Consider the following 17015-nt stretch of genomic DNA (forward strand, 5'->3'; position numbering starts at 1 on the left):
GGCCGGCAGCGGCGCGAAGAGGCGCGGCGAGGCCGGCAGCGGCGCGGCGAGGCGTGGCGAGGCCGGCAGAGGCGGCTCGCGTCGCCGCGGGCGGTCGCTTGTGGACGCTCGAGGCCGCTTGTGGACGCTCGCAGCCGCTGGCGGCCGCGCGCTACCTTCAGAGCGCCGCACAGTGGATCGAAAATCGAGTTTCATAGACATAGGAACTTGAATTTCCAGATGTCTTTTTTTGGGCTTAAATATGTTTTCCTAGTTGTTATTACATAAGAAAATGTAAAAAGACTCATCTACGTGTAATAAGGAAGTAATATTTTTTTTAAGAAATTTTAGTATGGAGCCGACATGAAAAATGAGCATAATATCTCTGGAATCGCATGGTTGGCCGTTATATCCTCACACTATTATAGTACTAATTATTACTCACATTTTTTTGGCATATTTTGTATTACGGCACCATTTGTACTTCATTTTGGTTAATTAAAATCTGTCCATTGGTACTTTATTTTGGTTAATTAAAAACTTAATTCAAATAGAAAGAAGAAAGAAATTATTATGGTGATATAATGTATCAACCCTCTCTTTTTGCAGTGTCCCCAGTAACAATTTAAAACTTCCAACTGAATTAAATTAAATTGTCTGGAACTATTGACATATTCTATTGTTTTTTTGTTAAATGATCCGTGTTCTTTACTTTCATAAAAAAATTGTAACTCCCTTATTATTACACGTAGCTGCGTTTTTTTACATTTTAAGTAATAACAACTAGGAGACCATATTTCAGCCCAAAAAAATGACATCTGGAAATTCAAGTTCTTATGTCTATGATACTCGATTTTCGATCCACTGTGCACCGCGCGTCCGTCGGCGGAAAGTGCTCGCGGCACCTCGCGACGCCTCGAGGCGCCTCGCGACGACGCGCGCGGTCTTTGGAAGCCGCGAGCACTTTCCGCCGACGGTCGCGCTACCGCGCGCGGCCGCCCGCGGCGCCTCGAGCACTTTTGAAGTTTTCAAGCGATACTAGTAGTTATAAGTACGTAAATACAGTTTAAAATTATTTCACACTAAAAGTGCTCTTCGCGCCGCTGCCGGCCGCTGCTGATCCGGTGTGAATTGGGCCTTATAGTCCCCTACATTAAAATTTCATGAAAATACTTGTAGGCGTTGCCGCTGGCCGCGAACAGCGACAGATTATTATTATTAACAACGAAGCGGACATGGTAATCATATTGATGTGTGTCATGTGTGTGAGTGAAAAATCTCACCAGTCATCATATCTGGTGTCATGGTGCACCAATGGCAGCGTGCGTGCGGGTACCAACAGCGCGCCGGCTGCGTCGCCGAGCCGTCGTCGTATTATGTCTGTCTCACTCGCACCCGCGTCGCCGAACTTCTGACGTGAATTTGTCTCGCTCGCACCCGCAGCGCAGCTCCGGGACACCACCATGCGGATGAGCGATGCGTGTTCCACTATCCATAACTAAAAATACAATGAGTTTCTAAAATACTAGAGTAGCAATGTCTTACAAAAGATTCTCAGAAATGCGTAACCACTTTTTTGTTCAAAAGACAATGTCAAGTCATATATTCGTTATGTCATTATGTATGTGAGATATGCCTGTATGCCTGCAGGCATCTTCGAAGTGGCAACGCGTTGCTACCGTAAACTTCCAATCTAGTTACGTTAGTAACATAGAATAATAAAAATAATATGTAAGTAACAAAAAATAGCAGCTTCATAATTATTAAGTTTCTAGCGACAGTTTAAAAACAGTAATTGTAGGCTGTAGTATATGTATTACTTTATGGGTTGATTCAGACCGCAACGTAGATTTGACAGATTTCAATTGCGTCAGACGTCTTGCGAATCTGTCAAATCCATACTAATTTAGAAATGCATCTACGCGTCGCGTTGCGGTCTGAATTGACCCTATGGCTATAGGTAAATTAACTTACGTATAACATGGCGGTCGCGCTGCGGTGGGGCGGGGCCTGCTCGTGCACACGTATCTCCAACGCGAAGCGGTCGCGAGCGTATTCTGCGAGCGGCGTCGCCGATGATACCACTCCTGTGGACAAAAACGTTTAAACACTTCATTATAAGGTAACTTTTGATATATGTTACTCATCTTGGCGGGGGCACTCCCGTGCCCCTAGATTGTTGTGACAAATTCAATATTCTAATGACGACGGCCGCAAGATTTTGCCGTAGGTAGGTACATAAAAATATTGGAATTAAGACTTACCATCTTGGCTGATATTGAAAGGTGAGGGAACGATGCTTCCAGAAGACTTCGAATCTCCGAACTTGTAAAGGTTCGAAGCAGCTATCATGTAGATGAGGGTGCCGTTCTCATCTAAATCAGGGTCTTCAGCCATTATTGTTATGATTGGTTCGTTAACACGAGCAGTATGTTTCACACCTGAGAATAAATTATGAAGACTCAATAAAACTAAATATTTTAAAGGAATCATAACCGCACCGCTGTGCCGGTCGGTGCGGCATTTCCAGACTTCGGTGCTTTTTTTATGAAATAAGGGGGCAAACGAACAAACGGGTCACCTGATGGAAAGCAACTTCCGTCGCCCATGGACACACGCAACGTCAGAAGAGCTGCAGGTGCGTTGCCGGGCTTTTAAGAGGGAATAGGATTACAGGGTAGGGGAGGTAAGGAAGGGAATAGGGAAGGGAAGGGTAGAGAATTGAACTATTTCTTAATTAAATAAAAGTATTTTTTTTTTAATATCTAAAGATATATTTTTTATAACTTAAATAAAAAAAAATGTCCTTCCACCTTTGCTCTTTGACAGTTGCCTTTGTCAACTTTTAAAAAGTATACCGGCTCGAGGGTATAAAAACCCTCCAGCTCGGTACATAATCCTTTTTTATTCCCTTTTAAAAGGTCCCCAGTTTAGGGGTGCTCTATCCTGGCTGCTCTATCCCGGCTGCTCTGTCCCGGACAACTGTGCTACTTTACGGCCGGACATCTGCTCTTCCCTGGCTGCTCTATTCCGGCTGCTACTTCCCTGTCCGGACCACTGCTATCTTGCAGCAGAGTTTGGTCGCCTGGAGCCGACCACGTGCTGTTCATGCCGTCTGATTGACGCACCTACCACACACTGAACTAGCTGCCACCGACGGGGTCCCGAACATCTCGGCACCAACAGCTGGCCGTCGACCCTGCGCCTGTCTGGAAGCTCACGGAGACCTGAGGAGCTGGAGTCCCCCAAGTCGCTGTCTGATCCCAAGATAAGTGTAGTGTCCCTACCCGTGAATTAAAAAAACTGCGAAATAGACTGAGGCTAGGCTTCGTACCCGCGTTACCCGCTCTCCGACTGACTAGGTTTCTCTTCTCTCTTCTTTTTTTTTGTTCTAAATAAAGTTAAATTGTTTATTAATTCTCTTTTTTATTTCCCTGCTCCGGACCAGGCGAAAGTGTCTGTTTCACGCCTGTTTTCTGTGAGCCGGTTATTTATCCCATGGCCCATTCGAGCCAAATCGTGCATGGCTCTACCACGTAAAAAAATGCGACTAGACAAATGCGAATTATAATTGCTTATGTTGATAAAAATGCTATGCAATAGTTTTACCGTTGCAGTCGCCGAGTTTCTATTCAGCCACATTCTGCCATTCAGTAATCAGGGAAATATTTCCGGCAGCGCGAGGGCCGAGGAGTGGGTGCTCCTCGCGCTGCCGGCAATGTTTCCCTGAATACTTCGTCGGTAATATAACGACGCGAGTTAACGTTTACACTAAGCCCTCTACTGTATACTTGCCGCATCGTAAATTCTTGCGCTGCCCACTTCTTTGCCCAACAGGGCTAAATATAAACGACGCATACCACATAAGCAGAACGATCATCAATCATCATAAATATTGTGGCGGTACCCACAATTCGCCTAACATTCCTGCATCGCGCTATCGAAGTTTTCTGAGCGCGTCGGTATAATATATACGACAGCTGAAATGTATCACGTGGGCTTCGGCCTGACCGAGCATACCACCTCGCTCGGTCGGAAGATCTTCCTTTGTGGCCACCACGCACTTTCTCACATTGGTGACCCCGACGTGATACGTACCGCCACAATATATTTAAAGGATACGACCAATTGTATCTTACCAGCATAATAAACCTTTTTCGGGAAGACAGGTTCGTTGTCGTTTTCGTCCAATACTCTCACTGTGACCGTGGCGACGGCGCTGTCGGAGCCGTTGTCTATCGCGTTGAGGAGCGTCGACGCGTTTTCCAACAGGGGACTGTTGCTCGCGTATATTGTAAGGATGTACTCGTCTTGTTTCTCCCTGAAAGAGAGATAGTGCTGAATGCGAGGTGAAGTGCGCCGCTATAGGCACAAAACGATTGTAGTTATAATATCGATGCCATAAAAATATAACGTCGTAACGTAAAATCACACACACAAATTGGAACATTCATGGAGCGTTAACGTAGTGTTGTGGTGAAGACGAAAGGTGTTCAAAATAGCATGGTTTTTGTTTTCCAACTAAGAGTTTTCGGAATTATTATGAGTCTCAGTATTGTAATATTAAGTTGTATTGTAGACCTACTTTCTTATAAATAACTGTTTTACTCGTAACTGATTATAGGGGCACTAAGATAGAAGACGTTGATGTCGTCGACATATTCCATGTTACAAAAGGCCCACCACACATTCCCACCACTGCAACTCCTGTGTCGCCAGGATCAACAGTGGTAACCAACCACGAACACCCTTTGATATGATCTCAGGGATGTCCGAGGGACAAGCTAAATCTGTCTTGGGACCCGCAACGAAATTAATCAGAAGAAATGTAGGAGGAGTAGGAGATACCAATTCCCTCCCCAAGCAAAGCGGGAGACAGCCAAATTGTAATGACATTGATGTCCGAACAAAGGAAGGAAGGGGAAGCACCACGGGAAAAAAAATTGGTTATACTTAATACAATATGCCTACTTCATAAAAAAAAATAATGACATTTATTTATAATGGCAAACTTGTGTTCGGTTGTTTCCAATATTCCATATATGTATATTTCATGTTACAGACAACATCATGATAATTAATCTTTTACCTGTCAAAAGTGATGTTAGCTCGGATGATGCCCTGGGTGCGGTCGACGGTGAACGCACCTTCTTGGTTGCCCTCCAGCACGTGATAGTACACCTTGCCATTTTCACCCGAATCTCTGTCTATCGCCTTTACAGTTCCTAAATAACAGTTTTCATTTATAGGTAGGTATCTTTTGCTATGATAAAAGGTATTGAAGCAGACTACTCCAAAGTTTCCTTCCCTCCACGTGTTTCAATGCCCAACAATACTTTAAAATATTATTGCAAAGCCAAATAAATACTACTACAAAGCCCCCCTCCCCCCTACGTTGCACGTATAGTTCTAACTTACCAATAATGATCCCTGGTGGCAGATTCTCGCTGACGGAGAACTGGTGTTCTCTGACGGGGAATCGCGGCGCCGTGTCCTGGTCATCCACCAGTGCTACGGTCAGTAGGCGCACACTCTCGAACTTGGCTGGCGTGCCGTTGTCTTCAGCTGCTACTACCAGCTGAAATATTTAAATTAATGACTGCTGATCAACTGCGGATAATTTGCGAATATGATCTATTTCTTATGTAGAGACAAAATGGTAAAAATAATTGTCATACTTAAAGCAATGTTATAGGTAATAGAGGAGACATGATGCAAGTGATAGTTGATCTTAAAAATATCAGGCCCACTCAGTAAACAAGTACCACATAATTGCATTATGTTTTGCTGACTCAGTGAGCAAATAAACATACGAGAAGATGGGTAAAAGTGTAGGTTTCTCTTGTAAAAATCCAGGATTGCTTTTCATGGATGATGGATAAGATGATTATCTTATCCATCATCCATTATAATAAGTAAGAAGCGTTTCATCTATACATCTATACATATAAATAAAATTGGAGTGTCTGTTTGTAATATTGAAAGAACCGTTTTTTACTACATGCATATGAATGTATATACGCTACATACACCAAAACAACCTTTTTAACAATTTTTGTCTGTATGTCTGTCTGTCTGTCTGTTTGTTCCGGCTAATCTCTGAAATGGCTGGAGCGATTTTGACGGGACATTTTTTGGCACATAGCTGATGTAGTAAGGCATAACTTAAGTAGTAAGGCTACTTTTTAACCGACTTCCGAAAAGGAGGAGGATATATTTTTACTTTTTTTGTATTTGTTTTCGGACAACTACGCCATTTGTGGACCGATTTTCAAAATTTAACTAATGTTCACGCGGACGAAGTCGCGAGCAACAGCTTGTCTATAATACAATGCCGTCTTCAAAAAAATCCGTCGTCATACCCATACAAATTGACGATCCGGGCAATTTGTATGGGTATGACGACGGATTTTTTTGAGTTCCCAGCATTGTTCTCATAGAAAAAGTTGTTCATTTTGACGGGCTCATTTGATGATTTTAAGGATAACGGTTTTAACCCTAACACCCAGTATATCCGTTTCTCTCGTCTTATAAAAACAACATAAGTACCTGATATTCAGCCTGCTGCTCTCTATCCAAGAATGCCTTTATCCTTAGCTCTCCGGTCTGTGGGTCCAGTCTGAAGTCCTTCGTTTCGCCAACGTTCTGATTGTCCACCTTCAGGTAGTAGGACACTCGGCCGTTCTCGCCCTCGTCCTCGTCAGTAGCCAAGATCGTCGTCACGAGGTAGTCTGGTTGGGCTGAGTGCTGGAATTTAAATATCAAATTACACTTTTAAGATAATGTAGCCGCATTATACATTTGTCATTAGGTAAATTGCAACGAACCTTTTCGATATCCCTCGTAAATAGTTTGGTACGAAACAATTTCTTCTGCAAGTTTCTTATGTTTGGCCATTAGAATTAAAGATATCAAACCTTCCCAATTCTGTGGCCGCCCTTGGAATAAAAAACAAACGCTCACCTCAGGCACGTCAATTCGTTTATCAAGCGGCGGCTGCACGAACTGCGGGCTGCGTTTGTTAACACTGAGTACGGCGACATCCACCCTCGCGCGGTCGCTCAGACCGCCGCCGTCGCGCGCTTCCACCGTCAAGGAGTACGTCGCACCGCCGCGTACCGCACGCGCCGGGTAGATTATACCGCTGGTGGGGTCTACTGTGAATACGCCTGGAATAGCAGTAGCAGAGTTAAGAAAAACCACCTCCAATTTACCAATTTGACATCACGCCCATTATAATGTTTATTTAATGTAATAATAATTTTAATTTTATTAAAGTCATCTGTGTTACAAATTTGATATTACAGTATTTATATTGTATCATCACTGATCTCCGGAACTCCTTGAGCGGAATCAGCGCCTATAATAATATAGTCACTTAAAAATGTGGCACTAATCTTATTATACCGTATTCACCACATATTTACCTTTGTTTTACCGATTTTTGATAAACAATAAAATTCAATAGTGCTGGAGTTTTCTGTCGATAAAACTTATCGATATCTATAATCATTGTATTGAAATCTCCAATAACCGATTTTTATTATCAAATACATAATCTTAAAATAATTGACAGGTATCTTCAGTTTTGTAAAAAACTGAAGATACCTACTAACTGGTAAAGTAACTACTAATGGTAAGCTAACTGGTAAGCTAACTACTAACTGGTAAAAATAAATGGATTATAGATAGGTACTGCTACTTCACGTTATCTACGTATGAAATCGTTGTTAATTTATTACGCCTATCTAAATTACGGAGAGGAAGTCTGTAATCTTTAATACAAATATGTAGCGTTTGTATTATTCAATTTAATATTTTTGTCCTAATGGTCGACATTATCTGAATCTGGAAACATTTCATCGATAATAGAAAAGACAGTTGTACATCACTAGTATTAGTTCCAAATACTCCCACTACTGCTATCAGCGCCAATATGGCGACATGATGGCGACTTTCAAACGTCATTTTTACGTCAAATTTAGTTCCTATCCCTAATAATGGGGGAGCTGATTCCGCTTCAAATAGGCACACAAAATAGCTGTCATTTCAAAGGCTATCATCAGTCCAGCGTACTTGTATAATGGAGGTCAGTGTGTATCATAGAGTAATAAATATACACCGTTATCGAGTTTTGTCCATTACGAGCGTAACAGACATAATAAAACCACAAAACAAGCTAAACCTTTCTCAATTTTAAGTTCGCCTTATGTAACAGTCGTTGATGAAATTGGATCTAAGTTCTAACGCTATCAAATATGCTGATTTCTCCTGCCTCTGTTTTAATACATTCTGAGCCTAAGACAAGGTGCTGTAATTATATAAAAAAATAATCATACCTGGTTCAGTCTGCTCCACGATCTTGTACTGTATCTGCGCGTTGACGCCCTCGTCCCTGTCCTCGGCTAGCACCTGCAGGATGGTGGCCGGCGGGTCCAGCTTCACGTTCTCCGTGATGGTACTCTTGAACACGTCCTGTCTGAACGACGGCGGGTTGTCGTTTATGTCCTTTATTTTCACGTGCACCTGCAATATAGGGTTAAATAATGACGTTACTATAGGTAAAACGTGATAAGACTGTTCTCTGTATATATGATTTTAAAAAGATTTTGTACAATTTCCTGGGCAACGTTATTTGGTTAGACTAGGTCAAGTTACTCCTGAACGTTTGGAACTGTAAGCCAGACTACATAAAGAATGTCAGTTATCTGTATATTTGCTTTCGCTAACTGTCATTTCCTTTAGTATGGTCAAGCCATTCAACAATATATTATTTAATATAATATATTTGTGATAGCACAAGCTGATATCACTTAAGTGACATATTTCTTAAAATATCAGATAAATGCAGCAATCAATTAGAATTTTGCACATTTTCTTCCATAATTTTTGGTTGAGATTTGAGAACATAGTCGTTATTATTATCAACATACCGGCACACTAGCAGACTTAGCCAACTGCGGCGGTGCGTGATCGGTCGCCACGACTCGGAACCACACATCTGTCGTCGTCTCCCGGTCTATGTCGGTCCCCTCAGCGACCGTCACGACGCCGCTGTCTGCGTCCACGACGAATAACGACGCTTGGTCACCGCTCAGACTGTATTTCACTTGTCCGTATTCGCCTGTATAAGAAGATATTGGTTACTTATTGGTATGCAGGCTTTTTAATTAGCATTAATTATACCACATCCCACTGCACAGGAAATAGGAATACAGCACTTATGTACTGTGTCCAAACAAATAGATTGCAGAATTTTCTGCTTTCATAAAGTAATAATTTTATGCATACGCGAGGGAATAAGACAAACAGCGATGAGTCAAAATACCTTCTACACGCCCCGTAAAGAACTTTAAACCTATACCGTTGTCACGCTTAAATGCTCATCACAATTTGCTCTCACCTTCATCATCATCATCAGCATGCACAGCGACGACCACTGTCCCCGGCGGCGAATGTTCCGGCAACTCAGCCTCATACTGCGGCAGCTGGAAATGCGGTGTCTCATCGTTGACATTCGTGACATCGACCAGCACAGCGGCGGTCGCACGTCGCTGCGGCACGCCAGAGTCGTACGCGACCAACGTGAAGTTGATTGCGTGTATGCTCTCATAGTCTATGCGCTGGGCGATTTTCACGACACCTGGAAAAGAATATAGTAACAAGAGATTTAATGATTATTATTTAGAAGGAACTAAATCTCCAACATAGCTAGTTAGTGTTACCAATGGACATGAAAGGAAATCTTCATTTGAAACGAGATCGTTTAGTGCGTATCGCGTTATGAGTGCTTAATATATTCTCAAAAGAGATGCGTAGATGGATGCAAGAGTATAAATACTAGTTTTTTTCCCCGCGGCTTCATCATAGCACACACCCAGACTCTCGGAAACATCACCCTCGTAATATTAGTATTTTATTTTAATTTTATTTTACCTGTGACATTATCAATCTCGAAGTACGGGCTCGGGGGGTCTATAGTGATGGCAGCGATAGGCGATTCTCTGTCAGTCGCAGTGTAGGTCCCCAGCACGCTGCCAACTGGCGTCTCCTCGGCTACAACGGTGAGGTACGCGGGCTGACCGAATACAGGCGCGTTGCGGTTCACGTCCACTATGTTGATGATTAGTTCACCTGAAATGAAGATGTTGGATTTACTCCCAATGGTATATACGTTGCGCGTCGTTCATGGGCGTACCTAGGGGGCAGGGGGGGGGGGGGTCAGGGGGGGTCAGGGGAGGCAGCTGCCCCCCCCCCCCCCCTGGATCATGTTGACGTCCCTACTAAGTTATATATATTATTATCTAGTATTTTTAACTATAAAAATTAAAAATTACGAAAACGATTTTTTGCCATTTGTTTGCAATACAATATTTTTACAACTAAAAATTATTAATTTTTTATTCGGAAGGAATATGCATGAAGGACTTGCTTTAAGCGCAGCCGTTCTCCATAGCAACCCATAAATATTTCGTCCGAGTATCTTTTTCAGTGTGACGCCATTGACATACCATCAGCCCGTTGCAGCGTGGGAGCAGACGTATCGGTGACGGCGACGGGCAGCGTCACGACAGCCGCGCGTTCCCGGTCCAGCTTCTGTGCTACCTCAACCGTCCCGTTGGATAGGACGTGGAACCAAGAGATACCATCTCCTGCCACCTGGTAACGATATTATGACATGAGTAACGAAGAAAGAACAAATTCAAAGTGAAGAAAATTAAAACCGTTTTTCAGTTAGGGACAAGCATTGTCTCATTCCTTCTCCGCCTTTTGTACTTTTTACTCTTATAGTTACTAAGTTTTGTATGTCATTTTTGTTTTGGTGCAATAAAGTGTTTTCAATTTTCATTAATTCATTCATTTCATTCATTCATTCCCTTTCTGTCTTACTTTTACATATTATACTACAGACCACGATAAGTAAAAGTTAAAAGGATACCAAATTAAAATTTTGGTATTTAGCTAAAAGAGCTACCGTGGTATTCATTTAAATGTAACTCGACAGACGCAACCTCTTTTGTCAAAAGTTATTTTTGTAGTGGCCGAATTCTAAGTCCAAAAGATGCTTAAATTAGCATTGTAACTTACCTATTGTATTCACCAGTATCTGGGCTGAATGTACTAAAATTGGATTGACATAACCGGGCCAAATGACGTAGGACCGCCATCTGCCAGGCATGAATCAATCTCTTCGATGGTACTTACATAAGAGTGAAAGGCTTTGTTTCTGGTTTCTTTTTTCGGAAGATAACATTCTGTCCATGTACCAGATATACCACTCACCTCTTTACCATGTTTATCGACAGCCCGTATAGCTCTATCCGTGGCGAGCTCATACATCAGCAGCTCGTGATCAGTTATATCCGGGTCTATGGCGACTAGCGTATGTAGGACCGTGCCGGGCTCCGCGTCCGCCGACACCTCGGCTCTCTGTATAACGGGCGTGAAGTACGGCCGCTTGTCGTTCACGTTGATCACGTGGACTGTTAGCTCCGTAGTGCCGGTTAGGGTCGGTATACCTGGAATGTGGATTCGTTTTAACCGACTTCAAAAAAAGTTAACGGACTTAAAATAATCGGCCAAATGCGAGTCGGACTCGCGCACGGAGGGTTCATGGTAAGTCATATTACAACAACACTTACCCATATCAGTGGCGACGATCTGTATCCGGTACGTGTTGCGTCTGTCGTAGTCGAGGTGTGCGGCGACGGTGACGACGCCCGTGCTGTTGTCGACGACGAACGATTCCAGCGCGCCCTTCTGTATCGCGTACGAGAACTCCGAGTTGATGCCGCTGTCGAGATCCGTCGCGTGGACTGCGGCTACTTCCGTGCCTGAAATTGGTGCATATTTTTATATTGTAACTTTATGTTAAACTAAATGTTTTCATACTCCTTGCTACGCGTATGAATTTGAATTATTATATTATGTAGACTGCGCTGCTGGCTTTTTGTGCATTGTGATAGTCACGAGATCAGCGATCACGAGATTTCAAATATTTTACTCTAAGTAAAATAATACTTTTAAATCAGTTACTATTACATTTTAACTTAAATAATTTATTACACTATAATCAATATGGTTTTACTAAGGGTCAATCCACTACGGATGCTGGTATAGGTCTTCTTTATAGTATATTTGAAGCATGGGAGGACTCGCGGGATGCCCTAGGGGTTTTTTGCGACCTCTCCAAGGCTTTTGACTGTGTTAGGCATGCTACATTGATCAGGAAATTGCACCACTATGGCATTAGGGACTCGGCACTCAACCTTTTGACATCTTACCTCAAAAGTAGAACTCAAAGAGTTGACATTAATAGTAAAAGGTCCAATGGGACCAAACTAGACTTAGGCGTCCCACAGGGATCAATTTTAGGTCCATTTCTTTTTCTCATCTACATAAATGGCTTACCTTATCTTGTTAAGGATAATGAGATACTTTTTGCTGATGACACTTCACTTATTTTTAAAGTGAAGCGACAACAGTCAAATTACGACGAGGTAAATAGTGCTCTCTCAAAAATAGTACATTGGTTTAACGTTAATAACTTACTTCTAAATTCTAAGAAAACTAAATGTTTAAAATTTACTTTGCCCAACGTTAGGCAAGTTAAAACCAATATACTATTAAATGATGAGAAGATGAATTTGGTGGACACCACTGTATTCTTAGGCATTACACTAGACAGTAAATTACAGTGGGGTCCTCATATTGCTAATCTTGAAGATAGGCTCAGTTCTGCAGCATACGCAGTCAGAAAAATACGGGAAATTTCTGACGAAGACACAGCAAGACTAGTTTATTTCAGTTATTTTCATAGTAGAATGTCATATGGCATCCTCTTATGGGGAAACGCTGCCGACATTAATACAATTTTTGTGCTGCAGAAGCGAGCTATATGTTCAATTTATAAAATGTCAGCTTTTGAATCTCTGAGAGAAAAGTTTAAAGAAATTGGTATTCTAACTGTTGCTTCTAAATACATTTTGAATAATGTATTATATGTTAGAAAGAATCTTAGTAAATTTACAACCAAAAGTGACAGTCACGGAAGAAACACTAGAAATAAGTACAAACTAGAAATACCGGTGATCAGACTTAGTAAAGTTGGTAAATATTTTAAAGGTCAATGTATACGCCTTTACAATAAAATCCCAGAAAACGTTCAAAATCTTTCCATTAACAAATTTAAAAAAGTAGTCAAAGAGCGTTTGTGTGCCAAAGCCTATTATAAGGTCAATGATTTCATAAACGATGGCACATCTTGGGAGTAGGCTGCTTGCAAGGCTATTTCTACATTATTTTATGACTTACAATTATGTATGTAAATTGACATTGTATAATTTTAAGTTACAACATTGTAAACCTTATTTTAAAGATTATTTTTTTTTCTCACTTTTTTTGGTAAAAAAGTGGACCCCGTGCGAGTTTCTTACGCCGGTTCTTCTCGCCGGGTTAGTTCCCGAACCGGTGGTAGGCATCATGTAGACTTTCAGAGAACATTTGCAAAAATTTATTCTGAATAAAAAATTTTGAGTTTGAGTTTGAGCGAAATAAGACAAACTTGACCAATACTCTCACCTATAGGAGCGTCTTCGGTGATATTAGCATTGTACTTGTCGGTGTCGAACACTGGTGCGTGGTTGTTGACGTCTCGAACTGTTATCTCCACCAGACAGGTCGTGTTGTGCACGCCATCTGTAGCCTGTAATAATTAAATCCTTACGTAGGTAAATAATATCAGTTTTGAGAACTTTTTTTTAAATTTATTTACTATTTATTGCACACATACATTTTTAATACTTCGATCACAGTTTCCAGGAAATGCTGTATTCTATTGTTGTCGCGATCACCGGTGCTCTTATGGGGCTTAAAGAATTAACACGAAATATACACAGAAGAAAAACGACACAACAGGAACTGCTATTATCTCTAACAGAAATCAGAGCGTTCAACATTATGTAGCTTAACTTCTGTCCTTTCTAACACTGCGGCGTACCGTTACAATAGATGCCGATGACTATTTTTTTTTATCTTGGTAATTAAAAGACCTTTCAAAAATAGAAACATTTCAAAAATAGAAAGAACGACTCTGATACTACGAATAATATAGTTTTTATTATTCGTAGCTCTGATAGCTTAAAAATTCACCAAGATATGACAATTCAAACATCTCATAAAATAGACCTGCCCAAAACGCTCCATACAAAATGCTATTCGATTATGACGTCACCATAGAGCTGCTTGTAGGCATCGCATTACTCATTAGTCATTAGCACGGCCTAGCCAATTAGCAGTAGCCCCGCTAGCGAGTAGCAAACATCAAATCTGCTAAGACATGGTGGTACTCACCATGACAGTGAGCACGGCGTGGCCGCCCAGCTCGGCGAGCAGCTGCGGGTGTCGCACCACCACGCGCCCGCTGGCCTCCTCCACCCAGAACGGTGACGGTGGCCCCAACAGCGTATACCGAATGTCGGATGTGGCGTCAGCATCGTGAACTTGGACCTAGGGGTACTCACCATGACAGTGAGCACGGCGTGGCCGCCCAGCTCGGCGAGCAGCTGCGGGTGTCGCACCACCACGCGCCCGCTGGCCTCCTCCACCCAGAACGGCGATGGCGGCCCCAACAGCGTATACCGAATGTCGGATGTGGCGTCAGCATCGTGAACTTGGACCTAGGGGTACTCACCATGACAGTGAGCACGGCGTGGCCGCCCAGCTCGGTGAGCAGCTGCGGGTGTCGCACCACCACGCGCCCGCTGGCCTCCTCCACCCAGAACGGCGATGGCGGCCCCAACAGCGTATACCGAATGTCGGACGTGGCGTCAGCATCGCGAGCTTGGACCTGCAGTACAAATTATAGCTAAATATAGTCCATGTATGCCACATGTAACGCGTATAAATATTTAAAGTATAATATTCTAAAAATAGCTCAATTTGATACCGCATGTGTAAAAATCACACGCGTAGATCAAGAGATTAATGTTTATCCCAAAAAACTGTGATTCATAATATTGTCTATTTCTGCAGCATCAAAACAGCTGACATTATGAGGTCAATAGCCTCATCAGCAATGATTCGTTTGATAACTAAATATTGTATTTGAAAGTAAATTATTTTCAGAAATTATCAGTTTAATTCCATTAATTTTAATATTATATTATCAACACATATTTACTGATTGAATATCACAAGATGAATATTATAAAGTCGTACCTGCAGTTCCGGCTCGAACTTAATAGCGTCTTCATCAATGGACGCCTTGTACACGGGCGTGACGAACACGGGCGGGTTGTCGTTGGAGTCGGTGAGAGACACTTGTAGGGACACCACTGACATCTGGCCTTGACCGTCGTCGTCCGTGGCCTAAGAATGGAGCAAACATAATCAAGAAACATAAATTGGATAGACTGAATATGCTCAAGTAAACAATATACAGATAAGAAGTCCAAAGGAATGTATGGTCCAAACCAAACAAAAACAAAAAAGACGATTCCCAAAGCCTAAAGCCTATTCGAAATGATTTGCGATACATTTTAAATTTAAACGAGCCATTTTTTGGAACAGGCGTTATTGAAACTGCAAATCAAGATTATCAAATGAGTATCTTGTAAAGTAAGTAAGGCTAAATTTTTTTATACATCGAACTTCATCAACATTGCAATGTGAACTGCCCCTTGTTCCCATCGTTCCAGAACATCTCATCTAAACATCATCAACCAAAGCCGTTCATTTTATTGTTTTACTGCTCTTATATATTTTTTTACCTTACTCTTTTACCAAGATTCGCGTTAATTACCTTATACTGCAAGAAGTAGTCCTTCCTCGTCTCATAGTCGAGGCAGGGCGACTTGCCAGGCGTGGGGCACTCGGCCACAGTTATTACACCGCTGCGGTTGTCTACATTGAACAGTTCAGCGCCGCTACCCGATAGTGTGTACACTATGCCTTCTGTGCCGAATCTAGAAAGATAACAATATGAAGTGTGGACTTGGAGAAAGCTACCGCTTCATCAGTAGATACATTTCAAGATCTGCTGCTTATGTAAAAAATATGAAATCGAAAACAAAAACTACACACATACTACATGAGTTAAGAGAGAGAGAGCGAGCTAAGAGGCATTTAGGCAGAGGAAAAATACTCATTGACCTCGCACTACCACACAGCAGCTGGTATCATTCAGTTTTTGCTGACCAAAAATGTGTTTCGTAATAAGCTATGTGGCATGTTCGGTTTTCACATTTTCTACCTAAAAATCTTTATATATATAATGGAATTTCATATCCAAAGCAAGATTAGGAAACCTCAAAATATGTTGTGTTCTTACCTCCCAGTATCCTTATCCGAAGCCCTCAGCGCCGTAACCCTAGTCCCTGGCGCGGCCGCCTCCGGTAGACTAACAGGGTAGGCTTCGTCGCTGAACTCTGGGGCGTTGTCGTTGGCATCAACCAGCGTCACTAATACGGAGGCTCGGGAGGAGAGGCGAGGGGAGGTGTGGAGCTCTTCAGCTATTACCTGGGGATAAGAGGTAGCTTAAGTTTTCGGCTTAACCAGCGTAATTGCAAGTGACCCGACAGAACAATGGAGGTACATTTTAGACAACATTATATTATTATAATGAAATTTAATAGTCATTCCAAAGCGAAATAGTATCATACTCATCAAATGATCAATGTGAACGCAGTTTAGCTCTTGCAAGAAACGATAAGAGTTATCAAAAATCCTTATATCCATACAGCTATAAAAATATACACAAAGTAGTTTTTAAAACGTAGGTTTAACAATAATTCTTACCTCGATGATAAACCTCCTCTGGTTAGGATCTTCATAATCGAGCGAGGAGTTGAGTCGCAGTGTGACCGTTGCTTTACCGTTGGCTTCAGCCGGCTCCACCGTCCACCCTGACTCTGACACGCGTAACGTGAATACGGAGTTCATGCCCTGAAAAAAAGTATTTTCTTAAAAACAGTAATTATTCTGAACATATTTTTCAATGTATAAAACCATGACGTAGTTTAAAGGGATATTAAGAT

General features: G+C 42.0%; 1 protein-coding gene across 2 annotated transcripts in view; it reads right to left on the reverse strand.

Moving 5' to 3' along the window:
- Nucleotides 1-17015, reverse strand: part of LOC121740203 (cadherin-87A) — a 55561-nt gene that overhangs the window by 4167 nt on the left and 34379 nt on the right. For both annotated transcript variants that reach the window (XM_042132838.1, XM_042132839.1), the window contains 21 exons: nucleotides 16777-16923; nucleotides 16310-16497; nucleotides 15782-15944; nucleotides 15199-15348; nucleotides 14672-14827; nucleotides 13561-13684; nucleotides 11622-11813; nucleotides 11263-11498; nucleotides 10491-10638; nucleotides 9916-10113; nucleotides 9383-9622; nucleotides 8913-9103; nucleotides 8319-8505; nucleotides 6943-7148; nucleotides 6529-6726; nucleotides 5398-5557; nucleotides 5069-5204; nucleotides 4119-4300; nucleotides 2244-2420; nucleotides 1954-2066; nucleotides 1263-1477 (listed from right to left, as the gene is read on the reverse strand). In XM_042132838.1, coding sequence (XP_041988772.1) covers nucleotides 1263-1477; nucleotides 1954-2066; nucleotides 2244-2420; nucleotides 4119-4300; nucleotides 5069-5204; nucleotides 5398-5557; nucleotides 6529-6726; nucleotides 6943-7148; nucleotides 8319-8505; nucleotides 8913-9103; nucleotides 9383-9622; nucleotides 9916-10113; nucleotides 10491-10638; nucleotides 11263-11498; nucleotides 11622-11813; nucleotides 13561-13684; nucleotides 14672-14827; nucleotides 15199-15348; nucleotides 15782-15944; nucleotides 16310-16497; nucleotides 16777-16923 — 3707 coding nt within the window. The remainder of the gene's footprint in view (nucleotides 1-1262; nucleotides 1478-1953; nucleotides 2067-2243; nucleotides 2421-4118; nucleotides 4301-5068; nucleotides 5205-5397; nucleotides 5558-6528; nucleotides 6727-6942; nucleotides 7149-8318; nucleotides 8506-8912; nucleotides 9104-9382; nucleotides 9623-9915; nucleotides 10114-10490; nucleotides 10639-11262; nucleotides 11499-11621; nucleotides 11814-13560; nucleotides 13685-14671; nucleotides 14828-15198; nucleotides 15349-15781; nucleotides 15945-16309; nucleotides 16498-16776; nucleotides 16924-17015) is intronic.

Source organism: Aricia agestis, chromosome 3 (genome assembly GCF_905147365.1).
Source record: "Aricia agestis chromosome 3, ilAriAges1.1, whole genome shotgun sequence".
Taxonomy (NCBI): domain Eukaryota; kingdom Metazoa; phylum Arthropoda; class Insecta; order Lepidoptera; family Lycaenidae; genus Aricia; species Aricia agestis.